Source organism: Lactuca sativa, chromosome 7, assembly GCF_002870075.4.
Source record: "Lactuca sativa cultivar Salinas chromosome 7, Lsat_Salinas_v11, whole genome shotgun sequence".
In the NCBI taxonomy this organism is placed as follows: domain Eukaryota; kingdom Viridiplantae; phylum Streptophyta; class Magnoliopsida; order Asterales; family Asteraceae; genus Lactuca; species Lactuca sativa.
The window spans coordinates 6,447,232-6,468,260 of record NC_056629.2 but is presented as its reverse complement, the minus strand read 5'-3'; the positions used below and the strand labels follow the sequence as shown (position 1 = coordinate 6,468,260).

At 36.2% G+C, this 21,029-nt stretch overlaps 1 protein-coding gene and 2 non-coding genes across 3 annotated transcripts; 1 reads left to right on the top strand and 2 right to left on the bottom strand.

Moving 5' to 3' along the window:
• The first annotated feature begins 12,311 nt into the window (after positions 1-12,311).
• On the top strand, positions 12,312-15,702 carry LOC111912879 (E3 ubiquitin-protein ligase At1g63170). Its single transcript, XM_023908615.3, has 5 exons — positions 12,312-13,175; positions 13,286-13,405; positions 13,505-13,637; positions 14,882-15,046; positions 15,177-15,702. The coding sequence occupies exons 1-5, from the start codon at positions 12,574-12,576 to the stop codon at positions 15,351-15,353; spliced, it is 1,197 nt and encodes a 398-aa protein (XP_023764383.1). The 5' UTR covers positions 12,312-12,573; the 3' UTR covers positions 15,354-15,702.
• Positions 15,703-16,653: 951 nt separating this feature from the next.
• TRNAG-GCC (transfer RNA glycine (anticodon GCC)) lies at positions 16,654-16,724 on the bottom strand. The gene has a single exon. It is a non-coding gene; the product is annotated as a tRNA-Gly (tRNA).
• A 3,958-nt stretch (positions 16,725-20,682) lies between these two features.
• Positions 20,683-20,753, bottom strand: TRNAG-GCC (transfer RNA glycine (anticodon GCC)). Its single transcript has one exon. It is a non-coding gene; the product is annotated as a tRNA-Gly (tRNA).
• Between the last annotated feature and the right edge of the window lie 276 nt (positions 20,754-21,029).

The window sequence follows — 21,029 nt, the reverse complement described above, 5'->3', positions numbered from 1 at the left end:
CTTCGTTTCAACTTCTTTTTTGACGTTCTTTATATCCACGAAAAGGTGGCGAGAAGCTCTACACATATATCAACTTATCCTCACCACAAAACCTTCCAACAAAAATCCAAAATTCATAAAGAGCTCGAACTGGCACTTTACCGATTTACCCCTTGGCTCCAAGGCACAATCCAACCTCCCGGATCACCTCAGTTACATCGTCTGTACCTAAATGGGTCTAGATCTCTCTTCTCCAAAGGCCTTAAGCCTTATGATAACCTATCTTCAGGCCACAATATCAAATTAGGAAAGCGATTTGGAACAGGGCATTATAGTAAAAAGGGTCTTTTACGCTAATTTGGAATCTTAAGGTGAGTCTGGACCTAGTTATTATTGATGGATGATTATTTTGGTTATTTTTAGCATGAAGATTTTAGCGAGGCAGTGGCCAGAGATCCTTTTTGTGAGATTCGGCAGTGCGAGGTGAGGTTTCCTCGCTGTACTTACGGGTCGAAGGCACTAAGGTCGGCCCTTTGGATTGATATCCCGGTTTACCGTATGTTGCTATGTTGTAGTGATCTATTAGATCTGTATCCTGGTATATAGGATGTTGCTATGCTTTAGTGATCAGTTAGATTTTTATCCTGGTATATAGGATGTTATTATGTTGTAATGACCTGTTAGATCGATATCCTAGTATATGGGATGTTAGCATGCAGTAGTGATCTATAGATCTGTCTGTTTTTTTGTTGACTAGTTGTATGTTTATCTGTTATGTATATATCGACATGTTATGTGTGGTTGGGTTGAGGCGGTCCTGCTTTGTGCTGAAGGCCAACACATGCGGAGTGGACCAGATAGACTATAGGCCCTGCAAGGCGGTCCGGTCGGACCGAAGGCCCGGAGGACGGTCTAGATAGGCTAAAGGCCAGGCACGATGGTCCAACCATTTTGAAGGTCCTGCGAGCGGTTTAGATAGGCTGAAGGCCTGTAAGGCGGTCCTTTCATGCTGAAGGCTCTGTATGCATGTTGTTTATATATGTATTATTTATCAGCGTGTTGGTACTTTGGGGGAAACTTGTTAAGCGTTGGCTTACAGTTTTAGGTCATGCTTTAGGTACCTCAGATGATCGCGGGAAGGCGAAGGCATGATCGGGCACCTGCTCATGTTTTGGACTTATGATTTTGGGAAAACTTTGATTTTAAACATGTTTGAAAACTATATTGTAAACTATTATGATTTTTGGGATGGTTTTAAAACTTAAAAATTTTCATGAATTTTATGGATGTTACAAGTTGGTATCAGAGCCTTGGTTTGAGTGAATTGGAGGAACATTCATGTGAATCCAATATCAAACTAAGGAAAAATATTAAAAAAAAAACAATTTTCAAATGGTTTTCAAAATAACCCGGGAGGATACAGTGTGTACGATAAGTCAGTAGACCCTAAATTACCACACATTTAATTGAGGTTATGTTATGATATGTTAGAACAACATGCTAGTAGTAGGATAGAGATCTTTAGGAATTGCATAAAAGAATTGTCTGATATATGATACCTTATCTCTTGTAAAGTACTTGATTGATTGTTGTATGACTCTTTCGCGTGTGAACTGACTATTGAGTGAATACGCTAAGTCACACACTACATGGGTTAAATGATATTAGAATAATGGATTTGGTCCTGTTGTGCAACTCTTGTCCAAGTCTAACCATTGTAGGATTGAATCTTTTAGTCTAAGATTGTTTAAGCTGTGTGTCATGTGATTGTATTCATGTAATAGTTATCTGGAACCAATGGAGGTTCGTGTGACAGTTAGTGGTAGGATGAGTTGTGTGGGGCCAGCCGGCCAATCCCGTGATGTGTAGTCTTCCTCTAGGATATGAGGATTTCATATGTACGTATGCTAGTATGTATTGTTAGGGTTGTTTTGATGACAAATTCGGGTAGATGAGGAAGGTAGTATGGGCACGTACCACTGAAAGCACATGACCCATATGCATGTCAGGGAAGTCACAACCCCTAGGGCTTTGTTGGAAGTTGGCTCCCCTGGTATGGTACATGTTTCATCTGATATTTTCCTGGTTTATGTTCAGTTTGGTGATGACGAGACGATTGGGGTCGGGATCTAGATCAGGATCAGGAGCTAGTGGCTAGGATAGGCCGGTGTGGTCTGTCGACCAGATGCGGGAGATGATTTATGTGGAGGTTTTCCAGATTTTGCAAGAAGAATTGTCCAGTGTCGTAAATCGGATCACTGGCAGGGTAATTGCCAAACTCGAGGAGCAAACTACAACTTTGCAGACTCTGAGAGACGCTGCTAATGAGATTGCTGGTGGAAATCTAGTCGTGGAGACACGACAAGGAAAAAGGATGAGGAGACTGAGGTTGCTGACATGGGTACTGGAAGTCAGGAGAATCATGAGTTGTGTGGCAAGTATAGGGGAACTCATGGATTTTATTGTCACAAGTTCAGGTGTTTCAAGTGTGGGGAAAGTGGGCATGTGCAACGGGATTGTAAGAATTAGCAGATATGCTTTCATTGTCACCAGCCAAGTCATTTCAGGTCTAGCTGTCCTCCTTTTAAGGCGGAGGGGGGAGGGGGAGTTCAGGTCCCGACGCTCTTCATTCCTCTAGAGGATAAGGTCGAGCCGTCAGAAATCTCTGGTATGTAATTTGAACCCCAATTTTGTATTGAGTTTGGTGGTGAAATTGTTCTTGATCAGTTTTGTATTTTTGTAATGCTCGTAGATCTAGGCTAGTCAATTTAGAGACAATTAGCATCAAAAATGAGTTTTTGATGAAATTTTATTTATAAGGATTAATATTAACCAAGTTATAGCATATGATACAAGGGTTCCGTACATATAAAGAATGCCGAAATTCGAGTTATAACGAAGAAGTTATGGCTCGTCGAAGTTTCGCGGCAAAACCGGCACGACACCGGGGAGCGTAAAAAGTGAATATATGATAAAGAGATTTTTAGCCTTAGCAATCTAAACGAAAGTCGTAGAATATGTTAAACCGAGAGCATCCATAAAAATAACGCCCAAATCTAACTTCGTATGAGGAAGTTATGATTTTTCGAAGTTTCGGCTTAGCAATGTACAACCCGAAGTTCGAATATTAGATCGAGTGGTTTTTAGCTGACACAACCTAAACAAGAATCGAAGATCTCGTTAATAGTAATGTAACGATAAAAAAAACAGATGAAAACAGACGTCGAATGAAGGAGTTATGAATTTTTAACGGACCAACCTTGTCCCGGCCTGTTAAAAAATATAACTTTTAAATTAAAGTCAAAATTAGCCGACAAAGTCTAAACGAAAGTTGTATAGTACGTTCTCGCCTATGTGTGGATATAAAGAACGTTAAAAACAGAAGTCGTATGCGAAAGATACAAAATTTTGAAGTCGGAGTAAGAATTTACGAAGCCTGATGCGAACTCGATGACGTGGTTGAATCCCAGCCGTCCGTTGTTGATCATAGAGCTCGCTTCGGATCATGACATGTCGCCTTCGCATACACCCAATGTAGGTCTTCGGACGCCCAACATTCTCCTTACACCCCGCGTACGAGGTTCGGAACGCCTCGCGTACTGCTGTCTTCTGCGAACCAAAACAAGCCACGTTGCCCCCACCGAAGTGTCGCCACTTGTTGGTCTTATCCGAGGCTACGCCCCACGTCCAAGGCTACGCCCAACATAGTCCGAGGACCTCCGCTATAAATAAGTTGTGAAGGAAGCACCCACTTCACACCGAATTCAACCTTTCTTTCTCTCTCTAGTTTCTCTCTCTAGCTCCTTAAGCCCCCTAAAGCCTAGGTAAGCCCCCTAGCACCTGAAGGAAGCCCTGAGGCTCCCAGAGTCTCGAGAAAAATGGTCTTTCGGTTCGGAAATGTTGCTCCAAGCGAAGCGCCCGGTTTTTGAGAAAACCCGCTTTAAGTGAGCTACACCTACCTAATTTTTAACATAGCTTTTAATTAATTATAGTAACGTTATTAGGACCTTATAATAATTATTTAGGCTATCATTATGAGTTATATAAGTGTCATTATAATATCTTTTTAACCACTCGCGGTACGGGGAATCTGGTTTAAAGGGCCGCATAGGGTTGTTGGATTTCAGAAGTGCTATATGCCAAAATGGTCCTGCCCTCCGGTGTTTTATGTTTGGCCCCTGTCTGTACATAGTGGGTGAAGAGTATTTTTTAACGCTTATATAATAGTAATAATAACTAGACTATTACTAAACCCTAGTGGTAATGATACTAGGTTTTGTCGAAGGAAATTGCTTTAAGAGTAACGAAGCGTTATCCAAGTTCGGAATCACCACCTTAACAGGTGAGTGCATAGTTACTTTCATCTTACACATAAATATGAAGTATTTAATATAAATTACATGCTATGTGTGCATATTGTATGTATACTTGCTGTCTATGCTGGGTGAAAGATTTTTATACATGTTTTAAATGATTTAAACTGTATATGTATTTTAGATCTACAAAATGTGTTGGGTAAAACATGGGTAGATGTAATAGTTGTTGTGTGACAAAGTAAAATAACGAGGGGCCTCGTTATAGATGTTATTGATGATCCAATCATCTAGCAGAGTATAGATGACAACCACATACTATTCTAGATAGTCCAGTGGAACGCTAGCAGGCTCGCAACCTGTAGGTGTTTATTTGAATTGTGTGCTCACCAACAATACTCCATCCCCCACATGGTTGCCTTATGTGACATGAATTGCTGAGGAACCCCTGAAGCATGTGTTGTCACCTCGATGAAAGTCCTTAAACTAGGTCCCTTGTGTTAGATGTTTTAGGGACGTAAAGTGAGGATAACGGGAATGGGTAATCCGGTTTGTTTGGTTTGATAAAGTTAATAAACTTAATTGTTGTGAGTTGAAAACCCTATGTGCTCACCAGGCTCCCATGACCCACTCAGTTTCTTGTATTACAAATAGTGGAGTACGAGTATAGATATGATGTTTGGGATGAGAGATTACGGATATAGGCCTGTAGATATGAATAAATATAGTAAGGCTTATATTGTACTGTTTATGCTTTTTATCTGTATCGAACATGACATCCCAAGGTTTTTTATGAAATACATTTCTTTGGAAATGCTTTGATAAATCTTTATCATATTTTATTTTGGGAAAAAATTCCGCAACACTTTCATTTACAATGTTACTCTGATTTTCAAACAAAGCATAAACAAAATCGGTTTTTTCTGGCCATGAAAAATGAGGATGTCACAGTTGGTATCAAAACATTTGTTTAAGCGAACTAGGAATTTGTAGGATTTTGTAGCACCTGGTTTCTGGTACGTAAATCTTATTTGAGTATTTCTCTTCTTTTAGCCTTGGACTCGGCGAGTCATAGGTCCGACTCGCCGAGTGGATGTGGGACCCGGGACACGTTTAAGTTGGCGACTCGGCGATTCCATATCCTGGACTCGGCGAGTCACAACTGTTGGATGAAACCCTAAGTTTCAGGGGTTTGCACCTTATTTAAACGACTTATCTGCCCCAAGCCAGCCCCCATTCACCCCCAGAGCTTCCAACCCTCGTTCTAAGTTGTTCATTTAGAGTTTGAAGCAATTGTTGTGTGATCTTGAAGGTTTTGAGGCAAAAGGGAAGTAGATCAAGAGGAAGGGAAGGAATCCAAGCATCTTTGTGCGCTCTCAACAGTTCCTTTAAGGTATAACCCGTTTTCCCCATGTTTCTATGCTTATTACTTCATTTAAGTCATTCTTGAACCAATCCCCAAGCTTGTATGTGCAATATAAGTCGTAATAAGTTGATTGGCCTCTAGATCTAGGCAAGATTGAGCTCCAGGAGCTCAGATCTGTTACCTTTATGGACCCATGTTGCTAGATCTACCCTTTTGAGGCATTTTGAACCCTAAAATCCATATTGGTGAATATCTACACGTAAAGTTGGAAACTTTACGTGTGATTCGTGTCCTAGAAGTCCAGATCTGTGAATGGCATGGACTGGAATCGAGCAAATCTGTGTATTTAGTGGGTGCATGGGAACGACTCGGCGAGTCGTTCATGTGACTCGGCGAGTCTGTTCGCGAGTCTCCGAGTTTGTCCCTTTTTCGTAGTGTCGAGTGAGCAGTGAGTCACGGGGTGTGACTCAGTGAGTCGGAAGCTGAACTCATCTATGGAGGTACTCGGCGAGTCAATGCCCTGACTCGGCGAGTTCAAGGCAATCTCCTTAGATCAAGAACATACTCGGAGAGTTGTTCATATAACTCGGCGAGTCGCAGCATAAGTGTTCTTCGAATGAAGATGGACTCGGCGAGTTGTTCATACAACTCGGCGAGTCTTAGCATAAGTGTTCGTCGGATGAAGATGAACTCGACGAGTTGTTCATACAACTCAGCGAGTAGGATGAAGGACTTGAATATCAGTTTAGAAGGTGAACTCATCGAGTCGTCGCCTAACTCGACGAGTAGGAACGGGATTCAGGGCAATCGTTTGGGTAGGGACTCGGCGAGTTGGAAAGCCAACTCGGCGAGTCGGGTCAACTGAAAGTTGACTCTGACTTTGTTTGATGATATGATCAGGGGTAAAATGGTCATTTTACCCAAAGGACAGTTAGCAGTGTTTGATTGAGTATGTTGTGGGAATTGCAGCCGGAGGATTTCCGGAGCAGCAGCAACAGCAGTAGACAGTCAGTTCCCGATCAGATCAACAACTACTTTGAGGTGAGTTACCTTCCAGTAGCAGTGGGTCTACGGCCACAATGCCGGCACACCAGTAGGAGTTATATGTAGATGTTTGTCTCTGTGATATTCATCTAGGAATTACTACTACCTGTGTTATGTTATGTGCTAGTATGATATGATGCTATGTGTTAGTGACAGTAGGGGGAGATAGTCCCCGAGGTATCCGGTCGGTAGGACTAAAGGGGAGGCCAGCACCCAGATATGCTAGGCAGTATCCGGTCGAGAGGACCGAAGGGGAGGCCAGCACCCAGATATGCTAGGCAGTATCCGGTCGAGAGGACCGAAGGGGAGGCCAGCACCCAGATATGCTAGGCAATGTCCGGTCGAGAGGGCCGAAGGGGTAGGTCGGGCACCCAGATATGCCTGACAATATATGTATGTTATGAGATTATATGGTATGTGGTACGGTGGGGGAACTCACTAAGCTTTGTGCTTACAGTTTTCAGTTTTGGTTTCAGGTACCTCCTCAGCTAGGGGAAAGGAGCCGGTGCGGTAGCAGCATGTCACACACACACTCTCTGGTTTCCGCATTTACGAGATTCTCTGGGATTTATACTCTGATGTTTTGATTGGTTGTATGATTTGGCTTTTAGACATGGTTTACGTTGTGTCATGGTTTGATCAAACAATGTTTTTAATTATTAATGTTTTCTAAAGTAATGTTTTAAAACGAAATTTTTAGACGTGAAAATTGGGTCGTTACAAATTTATAGATTTAAATTTAGAATGCTAAGCGATGATTGTGAGGTGTGGGCACTAGCTTATTTTAGGAATTGTGCCTAAAATGCTTTTATGTGCTAAATGCTTTGTGCCTGATATGCTGTTATTTGTTCGGATTTATGGTCTGTTGCCGACTGGATCTGGAAACCTTATATGTTTAGGATTCTAAACGTACGACTACGATATTAGAACTAACATATAAACGTTTTAGAGAGATAAGGATAAATTAAACGTCTATCCTACATAAAGATCTAAATTCGCCCTATTCGATGTAAAGATCAAAACGACGAGAACCTGTAGTGGAGCAAAGAATGCAAATGGGAAAAGGAATCAACCACCAGTGATTGAACAAATACCTGTTGTAGCAGATGCTCTTGAGCCAATTACAATGGCCGGAGTATAAGCCATGATATAGGCTATGTTGGCTGAACAACGGGAAGATATGAGGCAGATGTTGCATGAGAATAGGGACGAACCTACAATGCCAGTTGAACAGTCCGAATTGAACAATGGGCAGTCAGAAGGAGGGAACTACAGTGGGACCGTTGGTCCTGCGACGTACCTGTCACATATAAATCAACAACTATAAGAAAATACCTTAGTGAGTTCCCCAAGATACCACATATAACACAACATAAATAAACAATTATGGGTTATCCGCAACCCTAGGGCTATCAGCAGTCCTGGTGAGTTAACAACACGCTCGAAAGGTTATCAGCAACCTCAGTCACATATAATTATCATATCATGACATAACATAACAGCTAGACTCCACCTAGTCACAAAATAATTAACCTTAATTAATAATTAAGGTCCAAAACCACTCACGAGTCCAAATCCCACGACCAAACCTACTAAGGGAAAAAGGACCATTTTGCCCTTCCCTTCGTCCAAAAACCCTAAACTTTGACCAAAGGTCAAAGTCAACAAAAGTCAACATCCGACGAGTACACTGGGCGTACCACACTTTACGCTGGGCGTACAACTAGATCAGTATCCATCGAGGGAAAATCAGACTATGTTGCGCGTAGTCAGGAGTACGCACGGTGTACTCCACAAATCTCAAAATCCATCATTTGATGTCTTAATCCGTTAAGACAACCATCTCAACTACAGAACCTGACTAATTTAAAGCCTCTTAATCCATAAAGTCGTGGGCTTTAAGCCATTGCATGGCTAGGAGATGCTTAAAGCACCATTTCATCCATTCTAATATACTTTACTCATGCATGAGTCAAAAAGGAAGATCAAACAAGCATTTTTATCAATCTAGATGTCTTAATATGCATGAAAGGATAACTTAAACCCTCTGGAGCATTAGATCCCCCACTTGAAACTCTAACTCAGAGCATCGCTGATCCGCATAACTCTTATAATGGCTTTGCGCTATTAATAGCCTCTAGCGAACCTAGTGTATAATCTTAGTCATCCCGAGCACGACCTCTGTGCTCCCCATGACCCTCTGTCCCACCTTGCCCCAAAAAATAGGAGTCCGACATATCCGACCATAAAGGAACTCGAACGAGGGTATACAAATACTGGCATGATGGTTGTTGTTATACGAGAACTCATCCAACGAAAGATAGGAGTCCCAACTCCCACTAAAATCAATAACACAAGCACACAACATATCCTCAAGTGTCTGAATCGTCCGTTCACTCTGCCCGTCCTTTTGTAGATGGTACGCAGTACTGAAGTGTAGCCGGGTACCCAACTCTTCATAAATTCTCTTATAGAATGTGAAAGTAAAGCGCACATTCCGGTCAAACAAAATAGGCGTCGACACCCCATGTCGAGCCACCACCTGGCAAACGACCAACTTCTCTATAGAAGAGTTCTCACTAATGGCTAAGAAGTAAGCACTCTTCCTCAAACGATCCGCTATCACCCAGATAGTGTCAAGACCCCTCGCACTCTTCCTCAAATCTTCCACAACATGTTCCTACTACTTTTAATTAAGGAATCTAACAAACACAAATCGTTTCCTAATCTTTGAGATCTTTCGGGCAATATACACATCAACCACTGCACCATGTCGATCACAAAGATGTCAAAGATCATTCACAGTTACTGTATCTGGGAAATTCGTAACATACACATTAACAGATAAATTATCGATATTCTTTAAATTCGATTTCATGTATCCAACACCAGAGCTTTTCTCACATTGCTCGTCAAATCGAATTTGGTGTCTCCTAATTTTCCACTGCCAACGTTCATCCTTTTTTTTCAATCCCATTAAATCAAGACATGAACTCCAATTGGAGTGAACAGAAGAGAAATTACGTACCGAAAATTTCAACGACGAGAATTCTGAAATCGCCGGAGCTCTAGTGTTTAAACGATTGAGAGCACTTTCCCATTTGTGTAATAGTCCACATGCATCATGTTCTTAGTAGTGTCCACTGCAGAAACAACCAACTCATGCCCCTAGCACATGGAGTACAAATAACACAAACTAGTGAATCCTAGTCCTAGTTCTTAATGAGGCTGAAGAAACACCTTTGGGAGGCTTGAAATCTAGTCATCATATCTCAAATAGCCAATTCCAATGATATTGCCATCAAATATATCTTCCCAAACGCATATTATGGGTTTCGTTGTCGGAATTTGCTTATGAACTTAAGATCTAGGAGAGGAAGAAATTGTTAGGTGGGAAGTTTGTTTTGAAGGCATGCAACTCATACATAATTTCTAAATTTGATGACAATTTATCTATCCTTAAATGTGTAATTTCTAATTAACGTGACTAGCTTCATGATTTTGTTAATAAAACAATAAGCAAGGGCATGATTCCCTAAGTCGTTTTTCAATATATTGATTGCTAATCTTCCTAATGTCATGTATAAGTTATCGATATGGATGTACTAATATGGGCGCTCATTGACGTTTGTTGTGGCACGACAGAACGTTGGTATTCTCAACGCATTAACGCTGAAGGTACAATTATAAATATTGATATATTTAACTACTTTTTAACATCGTATGAAGACGATTCTAGTATATCTTAAGTAAAGAATTTATTTGTGTCCTTTTATATTCAACGCACGTTTTTGGTGCACTATCTAGATATATGATTTTATTATTTATACCAGTTATTCATTTAATGGTTTGCTTAATTAATTTAGACAAAAAAGTTTTAATTTATAATGAAAAAAATGTGTATCTCATGTAGTTTTCAAAAGTTTTAAATAGTAAAAAAGAAACCATCAAATTTGGAAGTCACATCATCTACATAAAATCTCATCAAAATAGTCCAAAATATGGCTCTCATCTATTTTTCGTTTGAATGTTTGATGATAAGAACATTAAAATGAAATTACTTATGATGACACATAAAATGTAATTATTGTCCATCAAAAAATAAAAAAATATTTGTTTTAAAACATAAAAGTTGAAAATGTAATTTTGTTGATGACATTGTAAAAACTAATATTGATTTTTAATGGATTTATGGTTTGACCTCAAACTATTGTAAAAACTAATATTGATTTTTAATGGCTTTATGGTTTGACCTCAAACTATTCGTCATGCACTCATTTAGTTTTTATGAAAATTTTCATATGCCTAGTCATATAATTTAAAATTTTGCATTAAGTTACATCTTTGTGACATGTAATTAGTGTTTTAAAAGGCGTACTGACGTGAGACGCTATTTTGCCGTTTCAATAAGCCTTATGATGGTGTTGTTAGGAATGACGTATGACAAAGCGTGACATGTAGTGTTATGAGACTATACTTTTTTTTAACCTAGATTTTAACAAGAATTTGAGTGTATTTTCTTAAGTGTGTGTTATTGAATGTGTATTTTCAAGTGTTTTGACCTACACATTCATGTTTGCCGGCTAGGCGGCTAAGTCTGTAATAGTCGATTATAACAATGTTTTTAAACACGACAAACAATTTCAATAATGATATATATATATGTCATGTAAATGATGACCAAGGCAATAATGCTTAGTTGGAATTAGGGTGAGGAACCAATCTGAACTCGATTTGGAACTGGACCGTTTTACACCAATGATGAGAATCGGTAATTGGACTAGTTAACTACGTCGATGTCGGTCCCAGTTTTCGGTCAAATACTCGATTGGAACTAGTACATGTTCTTATGGAGTTTGTACAACTAGTTATTGCTTTGAGCCCACATAATTAAAATATACCACATCAACCAACAAAAACTAACCCAATTTATAAGAAATAAAGTGTTTATATAGTTTAAAATGAAATACAAACAATAAACTCAATGCTGAAACAACATAAATTTAGGTTTGATACCATATGTTATGGGTTCTATAACTAAATCAATATGTAATAAAAATAAAGTGTTTATATGGTCTAAAACGAAGTACACACATCAAGCTACGTGTTGACAAAAAATCATAGTATTTCGATTTCAAACGAAAGAGTTATAACAATTTAAAGAAGATGAAAGATTCAATAGGACCGATTCAAACTAAAACTCCTTTTGTACAGACTTAGTAGAAATATTGTTCAATGATAACATAAAAGAGGAATTCATAAGGATGTAACGGGGGATGTAATGATGTAATGTAAATAATATAAATAGTACAAACAAGTTCAATGTTAGATAAAAAAACTTAAATAACTAAATACGAACAAAACCTAAACTATATCAACTAACCCAACCAATTATAAAAATGTAATATGAGCGGTCTAAACAAATTCAATAGTAAAATAATTAAAGATTAAATATAAAAAAAAAAAACTTAAACTATCTTATTTTATAAGTAATCATCCCATTAAAAAAAAGCAACCGACTTTATACAGTAGACGAAATTTATTATCTTAGAGTCATTAAAAACCAATATTATTTTTTATATATAAGTTTTTAGGATTAACAAACCAATTTCCTTGTAATAATTTTCAGTGATGATTATTGGAATAATCGAAACTGTGATGCACCTCCAATCCATGACACATTGAGAGGGATTCTTCCAACTCTCCAATCAACCGCCGTGCCCCATTTCACCCAACAACCCAATCCATGGCCGTCCGTTTCATCAACCAACTGTCTTCATCGATAACTTTCTAACTACAACTGGGGTTTTTCTACAATCTCCGTTACTCGATCCATCGATCCAATCGATAACCCTTTCTGTCAATTTCACCATGTCGACCACGATGCCATCTCAATCTCCGTCATCTTCCTCCGAAGACACCTCCACCACCATCGATTCGACGCCGTTGCTCAGCCCAACTTCCGACGGCGCCTTCCGCAGCCGCCAATTCGTCAGAGGCACTCCCTCCCTCCGTGGCGCCGCGAGATTCCTCCGTCGCGCTAGTAGCCGACGGATGCTCCGTGAGCCGTCGATGCGTGTGAGGGAATCGGCGGCTGAGCAAATCGAAGAACGGCAGACCGATTGGGCTTACTCACGCCCGATTGTGATCCTAGACCTAATTTGGAACCTTGCGTTTATTGTTGTTTCGATTTCTGTACTGATTATGAGCCGAAAGGAGAATCCAAAGAGGCCTTTGAGGCTTTGGATTGTTGGATACGCGTGCCAGTGTTTGCTCCATATGATTTGTGTGTGTGTTGAATACAAGCACAGATACCAGCAGCGTTCATCGGATTATGGTGGCAATTTGAGATCGGAAGTTAATAACGGAAATCGAATTCCAAATTCGAGTTCCAACTCTTCGAGCTCAGGGAGCGATGAAGGGGAGAATGCAGATTTTCCATCAAATAGTTTGCAGAATGATGATGATACCAGGTACAATCTTCAACCAACTTTTCCTATTGTGTTTAAGAAACACAAACACCAGTTTTGTATGAGTTACTTCTTGCATAACGCTTCAAGTTCATTACATTTACCTGTGGCAGTGTGGCAAAGCATTTGGAGTCTGCTAATACAATGTTTTCGTTCATTTGGTGGATTGTTGGATTCTATTGGGTGTCTTCCGGTGGTCAACATCTTACTCTGAATGCACCTCAATTATACTGGTTTGCCTTTTTCTATTCCTTTTTCATCCCAATAAAGTTCAATGTAAAAATTAATGTTTTCTTTTCTTCATGATGATTTATACATGGCTTCTTTTTCAGGTTGTGTATTACATTCTTGGCATTTGATGTGTTTTTTGTGGTTATCTGCGTTGCTGTGGCATGTGTTGTTGGAATTGCTGTTTGCTGCTGTCTACCTTGTATTATTGCCATCTTGTATGCAGTGGCTGATCAGGTAATTTCTTGTTGTAGTGCTGTTTCTGTTTTCACACAATAAACATACTTAAAATAGTACAAGAACAAGTGTTATATCATTAGAGTTATACTATTAATAAAGTTTACTATGAATTTAAGCACCAAAAAAACTGATAATCATACTTTTTTCTGATAGAAGTTCACAAACTCAATTGGAAACAAGTCTTTTCATGTTGTTGTTGCATTGTTTTCACACAATAAAGAAACTTGAAATAGTGCAAAACTAATTTCAGTATCTATAAAATTATGTTATATTACATGTACTATGAATTTAAGCCCAAAAAGAACCAATGAGCATACTCCTTTGTAATAAGTCACAAACTCGATTGACAAGTCTTTCGTGCTGTTAATTGTTATTACACTGTTTTCACGCATTCTGACTAAGCAAACAAACTTTAAATAGTACAAGACTGGTTTTAATTTTTTTTAAAGAAGTTTACTCAAAGGTTAAGCACCAAAAAAAGTGATAAGCTTTCTTGTTTAGGATAAAAGGTCACAAATTCGACTGGTAGCAAGTCATTCATGTTATGGTAGAACTCCTTTCACACAATAAACAAATTTAAGTTAGTGCAAAAGTGCTAAACTAATATCTTTAGAACTATGTTATATAAGTGAGTGTAATATAAGTTTAAGCACAAAAAAAGAAAAAACTGATAAACATACTACATAATAAACTTTATTATGTCGTTGAATTTTACTATGAATTTGAGCACCAAAAACTGGTAAACATATTCCTTTGTGATAGGTTACAAACTTGTAGCACTTTTTTCACAGAATAAACTAAGTTACAATTGTGCAAAACTAATTCTAATATCTTTAAATCTATGTTAATTGTTATTGAAGTTAACTATGAATTTAAGCATGAAAAATAACTGAAAAGCATATTCCTTTGTGATAGAAGGTCACAAACTGGAATGGTAACCGGTAAGTGGCAACAAATTTGTAGAGTTGTTTTCACACAAAGAAGAAACTTAATAAAATAGTGCAAAATTAATTTCATTATCTTTATAGTTATGTTGTTGAAGTGTAGTATGAATTTAAGCACAAAAAATACAGTTTGTGATAAAATGTGACATGTCCGATTGACAACAAGCTGCAAAACTACTTATAATAGTATCTTTTAAAATTATGTATTGAAGCTTACCATGAATCTAAGTGATAAATACACAATAAATAAATTTCATATTTCCCAAAGTAATTTTATTAATTTGAATTTTGAAATAGGAGGGTGCAACCAAGGATGACATTGAACGACTCCCTAAATACAAATTCAAAAGAATCGATGATTTTGAGAAACAAAATGGGGAGATTCAAAAAGGTTACGGTGGAATAATGATAGAATGTGACACCGATTCCCCCGTTGAACGCGCTTTATCCGAGGAAGATGCCGTAAGTCAGATTGATTATCTGTGAAAAGACATAAATAGCCCTACAAAAGCCTGTCCAGTTCACCATCCTTTTTTTTTTTTTTAATGATTGTAATATTTATAAGTTTTTTTTTTTTTGTTTTGTTTTACAGGAATGTTGCATTTGCCTTTGTTCGTATGATGATGGAACCGAACTCCGTGAGCTCCCGTGTTGTCACCATTTTCATGCCCCGTGCATTGATAAATGGCTGTACATTAATGCCACCTGTCCTCTTTGCAAATTCAACATACTCAAAAACACTAACCAAAGTGGCAGTGATGAAGTATAAAAAAATATACTGATAAACCTTTTTCTTCATCCTTAAAAGCCATCTCTTTGGTATGTGATAAAATACATATTAGTGTAAATTTTTAATACAACAAAATCTTCCCATTTTGGCATATTTTACTTGGAGATGTAAAGTGACGTGTTCATGTTGTAACTTGTAAGGTGTAGTTTAGTTCATCCGTGTGCATTATGAGTTGTACTCTATGCATTGTTATGTGTAGGTTCTTGAGTGTGGCTTTTGCATATTGGTTGTAGTCTACTTACTATATGGAGAAACTCTGGGATTTCGATGAAGAAAGTACAGCGTTTGATTGCAATTTACAATAAAGATTCTTCATTTCTAGTTTAAATTTTATTTATGTTTTTACTTTTTAGTGGGTGTTATTTTAAGTTATCTTGTTTGATTGCTAATTTGCTAGTGTGTTGTGTTGGCGCAATTGTTGACTATTTGGGCTATGTTTATTAGCCGATCATATGCCTGGTATAAATCTTGTGTGTATATTTGATTAAGTAACAACCATAAATATGATAAAAAACCGACCGTAAAGTGGATTGAACATATATAATTAAGTAAACGGTTATCTTAAACATTAAAAAAAAACTTTATTTTATAAAATAAAATGTCTTTAATATCGACAAGTAAAATCGACAAAGACGTGAATCACCTTTATAAAGTTCTGAATTAGAAAAAACCAATCCAAGGATTTGAACTTTGAAGTAGGAAAAAATATAAGAGAGAAATCGGAAGAAAAATTAAATAAATATTTGAAACATTTGGGATTCAAATTTGAAAATGGGTCCAACTCCAAAAAGAACGTTTATGTTATTAGCTGTATAATTTCCAAGTGAATGAGTCTAAAGAAAAGTATTCACAATTTAGCTGTAAGTAGCAATTATCACGATTATGGTATGTACATGATATAAGGACCACATAAAATTATAAAAATAGACTACATGTATTATATTTGTAAATTGTATTATAATATGTTCCTCTTGAATAAAATTTTCTAGTATCATGGAGTTAAATGTTTACTAATGAAATTTACTTATTTTACTATACAGCATTGCTTCTGTTAAACAATAGGGCGTAAAAGGAAGAACATCAAAATTTTGGGTTTGATTTTTGTTGGATCGAAAAGAGAAAGGCTGATAAAATTATAAAACATCCAAAACATGGGATGTTAAAATTGTAAAAAAAAAAAACAAAAGTTAAAAGCTCAGAAGAGCCTTCTTTACATGAGATTCACGTTAGGCTGATGGGAGACCATCCATCAGAAGAGGCTTATCATCATAGCTTGAAATGCACCAGCCGGGAATCGAACCCGGGTCTGTACCGTGGCAGGGTACTATTCTACCACTAGACCACTGGTGCTTTACAATTGTCTCCTCAAGTTATATATTAAAACTATCAGTATATTATAGGAATACATCATTATTTTATTTCAAACAATTTAAACCAAACAAAATTTCATATAATTATTAGCTGATAACATAAAAAACACTTGTCATAATAATTATTTAATTTTACTTTTTGTTAAAAAATTCATCGTTCGGATATATTTTTTTCGCATCCATAATAACCTGGTTTTATTCATATTTTTTTTCTAAAAAATACTCATATTAAAAAAAACACCATCATCATTATCCATTTTTATTTTTAACAAAAAAGTTAATGTATCAAACCTAAACTCTAAATTTCATATTTGTCCTTCTTAATGTTTTAAAATATCAAATTTGCCAAAATCAAGTTTTTATTAATTTTTATTATTTAATAATCAATTATAATTTTAAACCATTAAAACTAAAAAAATAATAATAACTAAATGGTCCATAACACCCTTCCATTCTAAATCGCAGGAATCTTTTACACTAAGTTTTATCAGCTCTCGTCATTAGTTTATGATCAAACACAAACATAAATAATTACCTGTTGCTTATTAGCTTAGTAAAAATTGATCAAAAGCAGGAATTGGGATGGAGAGAGGGCAAATGGGAATATTGAGGAATTACAATTACCTACTGTGAACAGTTGTTTGTAAGAGGAAAGGTGCAACAGGGGAAGGAAGAGGGTCATACGATCGTGTTATTTAATTGCCAAACCATTTAGATGGTAAGGACATTATTGTCCATACAGTGTTTTTTACAATGATTTAAAATTATTGAAAAAATTATTAAATAATAAAAAGTTAAAAACTATTAAAAAATAGATTTGGACAAATTTAATATTTTAAAACATTAATAAGGACAAATATGATATTTAAAGTTTAAGTCGTACAAATACGATAGTAACTCGTTTAATAAGGGTATATAAAAAATTATTGTCATCTAAAATGTTTCGATATTCACAATTACATTATTTAGTGGGAGGTTCCAATCCATGCACCCCATTTCCTTAAGATTCTGTGAATATTTAATAAAATAAAAATGATCTGTCACACCCATGTGACGTGTCTACCGTCCATTCAACACACGCATAGCGTGCCACGTATGTAGGTGACCGGTTGAACTTATTAAAAGGATAAAACCGAAAAAAAACATTGCAAGTTTGCGGTATAAAATTTTTGTTAAATTCCTGACAAACTGTCTTTTCTCGTTGTTCACATAACGATGCCCACTCAGCACGCATGCGGATGACCGGTTGAACTTGTTAAAAGGGTAAAACCTACAAAAATTGCAAATTTGCGGTATAAACAAATCAAAATTCTGTCAAATGGTGAAACCGCAAATTCCTGACAAATTATCTTTTCTCGTTGTTCATATAACGAAACCCACTCAAAACACACGTGGCGGTGACCGGTTAAACTTGTTAAAAGGGTAAAACTGAAAAAAAAAATTGCAAATTTGCGGTATTAATGAACCAAAATTCCTGACAAACTGTCTTTTCTCGTTGTTAATATAACTCTTGTTTGCAAGGATGTTTGTGACTGTAGTAACAATGTTATTAAGCTTCACTTAATAAGTGCCTTTCCCACAAAAAACTCCTTTATCCTGATGTCATTCAAGCGTTACACATGTTTTTTTAACTATGTGTTTGCCTTCAATGGCGGAGCCAATGCAGGGGCATGCCGGTGCACTGCCTCCCCCAAGAGTTTCAATTTATATAGCTGTAAAGCCTAATAGCCATAAACGTATAATCTACATTGACTGGTTGTTAATTCATTTAAGCCCGTTGCCCACCCCTAACACTTTGAATAGATTTTTTTATATATTAAATAATTATGCATTCTCTGTGTATAGAACTTACATGCCCCTTTTGTGGTTAAAGAATGGACACGCCCCTTTATCTTTCAAAATCATTTTTTTAAACAAATTACAAATTAACAAATAATGACAGACAATTATCGATTTTTGTTATCAGGTTTTCATTTTATTCAAAAAGTTATCACAAAAGATAATCTGAATTTAAAATTCAAAGTCTCAAAAATCATAATTAGAAATTTGACTCTACCAAAAATTTAAAATACTTATGTTCAAGAAAACACATATCGTTTTTTTAAACCCACAAAATGTTAAAGAAGAAAAATCTCAAATTAAAAAATATAAACACTAACCACTCTATGTCATCTCCGCATCAACCATCAATCCCTCGTAACACCGATAATAATTCTCCGTTCGTAAATCGTTACTCTCTGTAGACGTTGTCTTATTGTCTTGAGATCTCATCGGTTTCCATCTTGAACTCTCGACCTCTCGTTGTATGTAACTCTCTCTCTCTCTCTCTCTCTCTCTCTCACACACACACACACACACACACCTTGGCTCTATAGCTCTATATTTGACTATGTTTCTATGTAACTTTTATGCCTTAATTGTTCTTGAGTTTTTTGGGTTGTTGGTTATATATATATATATATATATATATATATATATATATATATATATATATATATATATATATATATATATGAGAATAGTTATATGGAAAATGAATGATTAGGACAACACATATTTGAACCAATGAAAACATGACAACACATCACTTCCACAATAACTTCCACAATACATTACTTGTGAAGAAAAAAATGGACACGTGTCATTTGATGATTGGTTCCGGTAGATGTTGCCCTAGTTATTTGTTTTCTATAGAACTCATTCCTATATATATATATATATATATATATATATATATATATATATATATATATATATATATATATATATATATATATATATATATATATATATATATATATATATATATATATATATATATTCTGATCTATGACTTGATTATTAACTTACTTGTTTATATTATTGTCTTTAACTTAGAATTGTTAATTCTAATATTGCCAAAGAAAATATAGACGTAAGCCCCCTTTATATGAAACTTCTGCTCCGTCCCTATTTGCCTTCATGGCAGCACATTCATTTTTTTGCATGAGAAACAGTGTAATAATATTTGGTGCAAATAATGATTTGTTTGCAAGGGTGTTGAGACATTTGACTGTTGGATACTTCATACTTGGATGTGTAATCTCAATTTAGCTATAGCCTATTTATAATTTTTTTTGTTCTAGATTCTTGATAGTTTTTTTAATAAAATTCTGTTGTTCCATAAAAACGTTTATTTTTTAACTATTTAATTAAACAAGTTATACAAAAACCAACATTTGTTATTTTTGATTCGATATCAAGTAGTAACGCATGGTTCCAACTATTTTTTAAACTTAATTATCAACTTTCAAAACATTTGTCAGTTAACTGTGTCATGTGTGTTGGAATGATGTCTCTTCTCATGCTGTTGATTGTACCCCTTCCATGGCAGATAAAAGATGTAGATTTAGGAATATGGTTAGATAAATATGTGTTAGCCGTTCTAATAAAAGATTAAAGTAGCTTTTGGAAAAAAAATTCATTTCTTTGTTGGTGAATGATCCAGGTTTAACTTTGTTTTAGTAAATTACAACTTAGCTTCAAAATATATATACTAACGATGATATAAGAAAAACAAAAAATACTTAGCTCTTATAATGATATAATTTGTGTATTAAGAATAAGCGTAACATATTTTAGATTTGAAAAAAAATCATCTTATATATCCAAATAATGTTAAACTAGTATGTACAAAAATTGAAGAAAGGCACGAAGATAGGTTTAGTGGTTTACACATTCATTGCAAAAAATACTATTCTACCATGTTATGTGAAGTGGGCGTAGATTAAAAAGAAAGAAAGCAATAAAAAACCGACTGGAGAAAACAACTACACAAAAACGGGTGTTAAAGCTGTTACAAAAAATTAAGCTCAGAAGCGCCTGCTTTATCATGTAAGTACATGACAACCTGATAGACACCCCCGCCATCAGAATAGGCTTGTCATCATGGCTTGTTATGCACCAGCCGGGAATCGAACCCGGGTCTGTACCGTGGCAGGGTACTATTCTACCACTAGACCACTGGTGCTTTTGTGTTACCATCTCGCTATTTTCTTTAGTCTCTGTTACACGTCGTTAGTCATCTTTGAAAAATGAATTTCAAGTTTTTATTCACGAATCTTTTAGTTTCTTATCAATGATATTGGAATACATTCTTGAGAATACTAAACATTTTTTTTAAACGGACAAATCTGATGAAACACTAATATATGAAAAAGGAAAAAAGAAAAAAAGATCTCCCCGTTCTTGGTTCTGCTTATGCTCAATCTTCTTATTTTCTCCGACGACAATATAAAAGCGATCA

What these genes read in the sequence shown, in the direction of transcription:
- LOC111912879 (XM_023908615.3), top strand. Translation starts at nt 12,574, where the DNA reads ATGTCGACCACGATGCCATCTCAATCTCCGTCATCTTCCTCCGAAGAC. An exon ending in CAGAATGATGATGATACCAG is followed by an intron (nt 13,176 to 13,285) that starts GTACAATCTTCA and finishes TACCTGTGGCAG; the next exon opens with TGTGGCAAAGCATTTGGAGT. An exon ending in CTTTATCCGAGGAAGATGCC is followed by an intron (nt 15,047 to 15,176) that starts GTAAGTCAGATT and finishes TTTGTTTTACAG; the next exon opens with GAATGTTGCATTTGCCTTTG.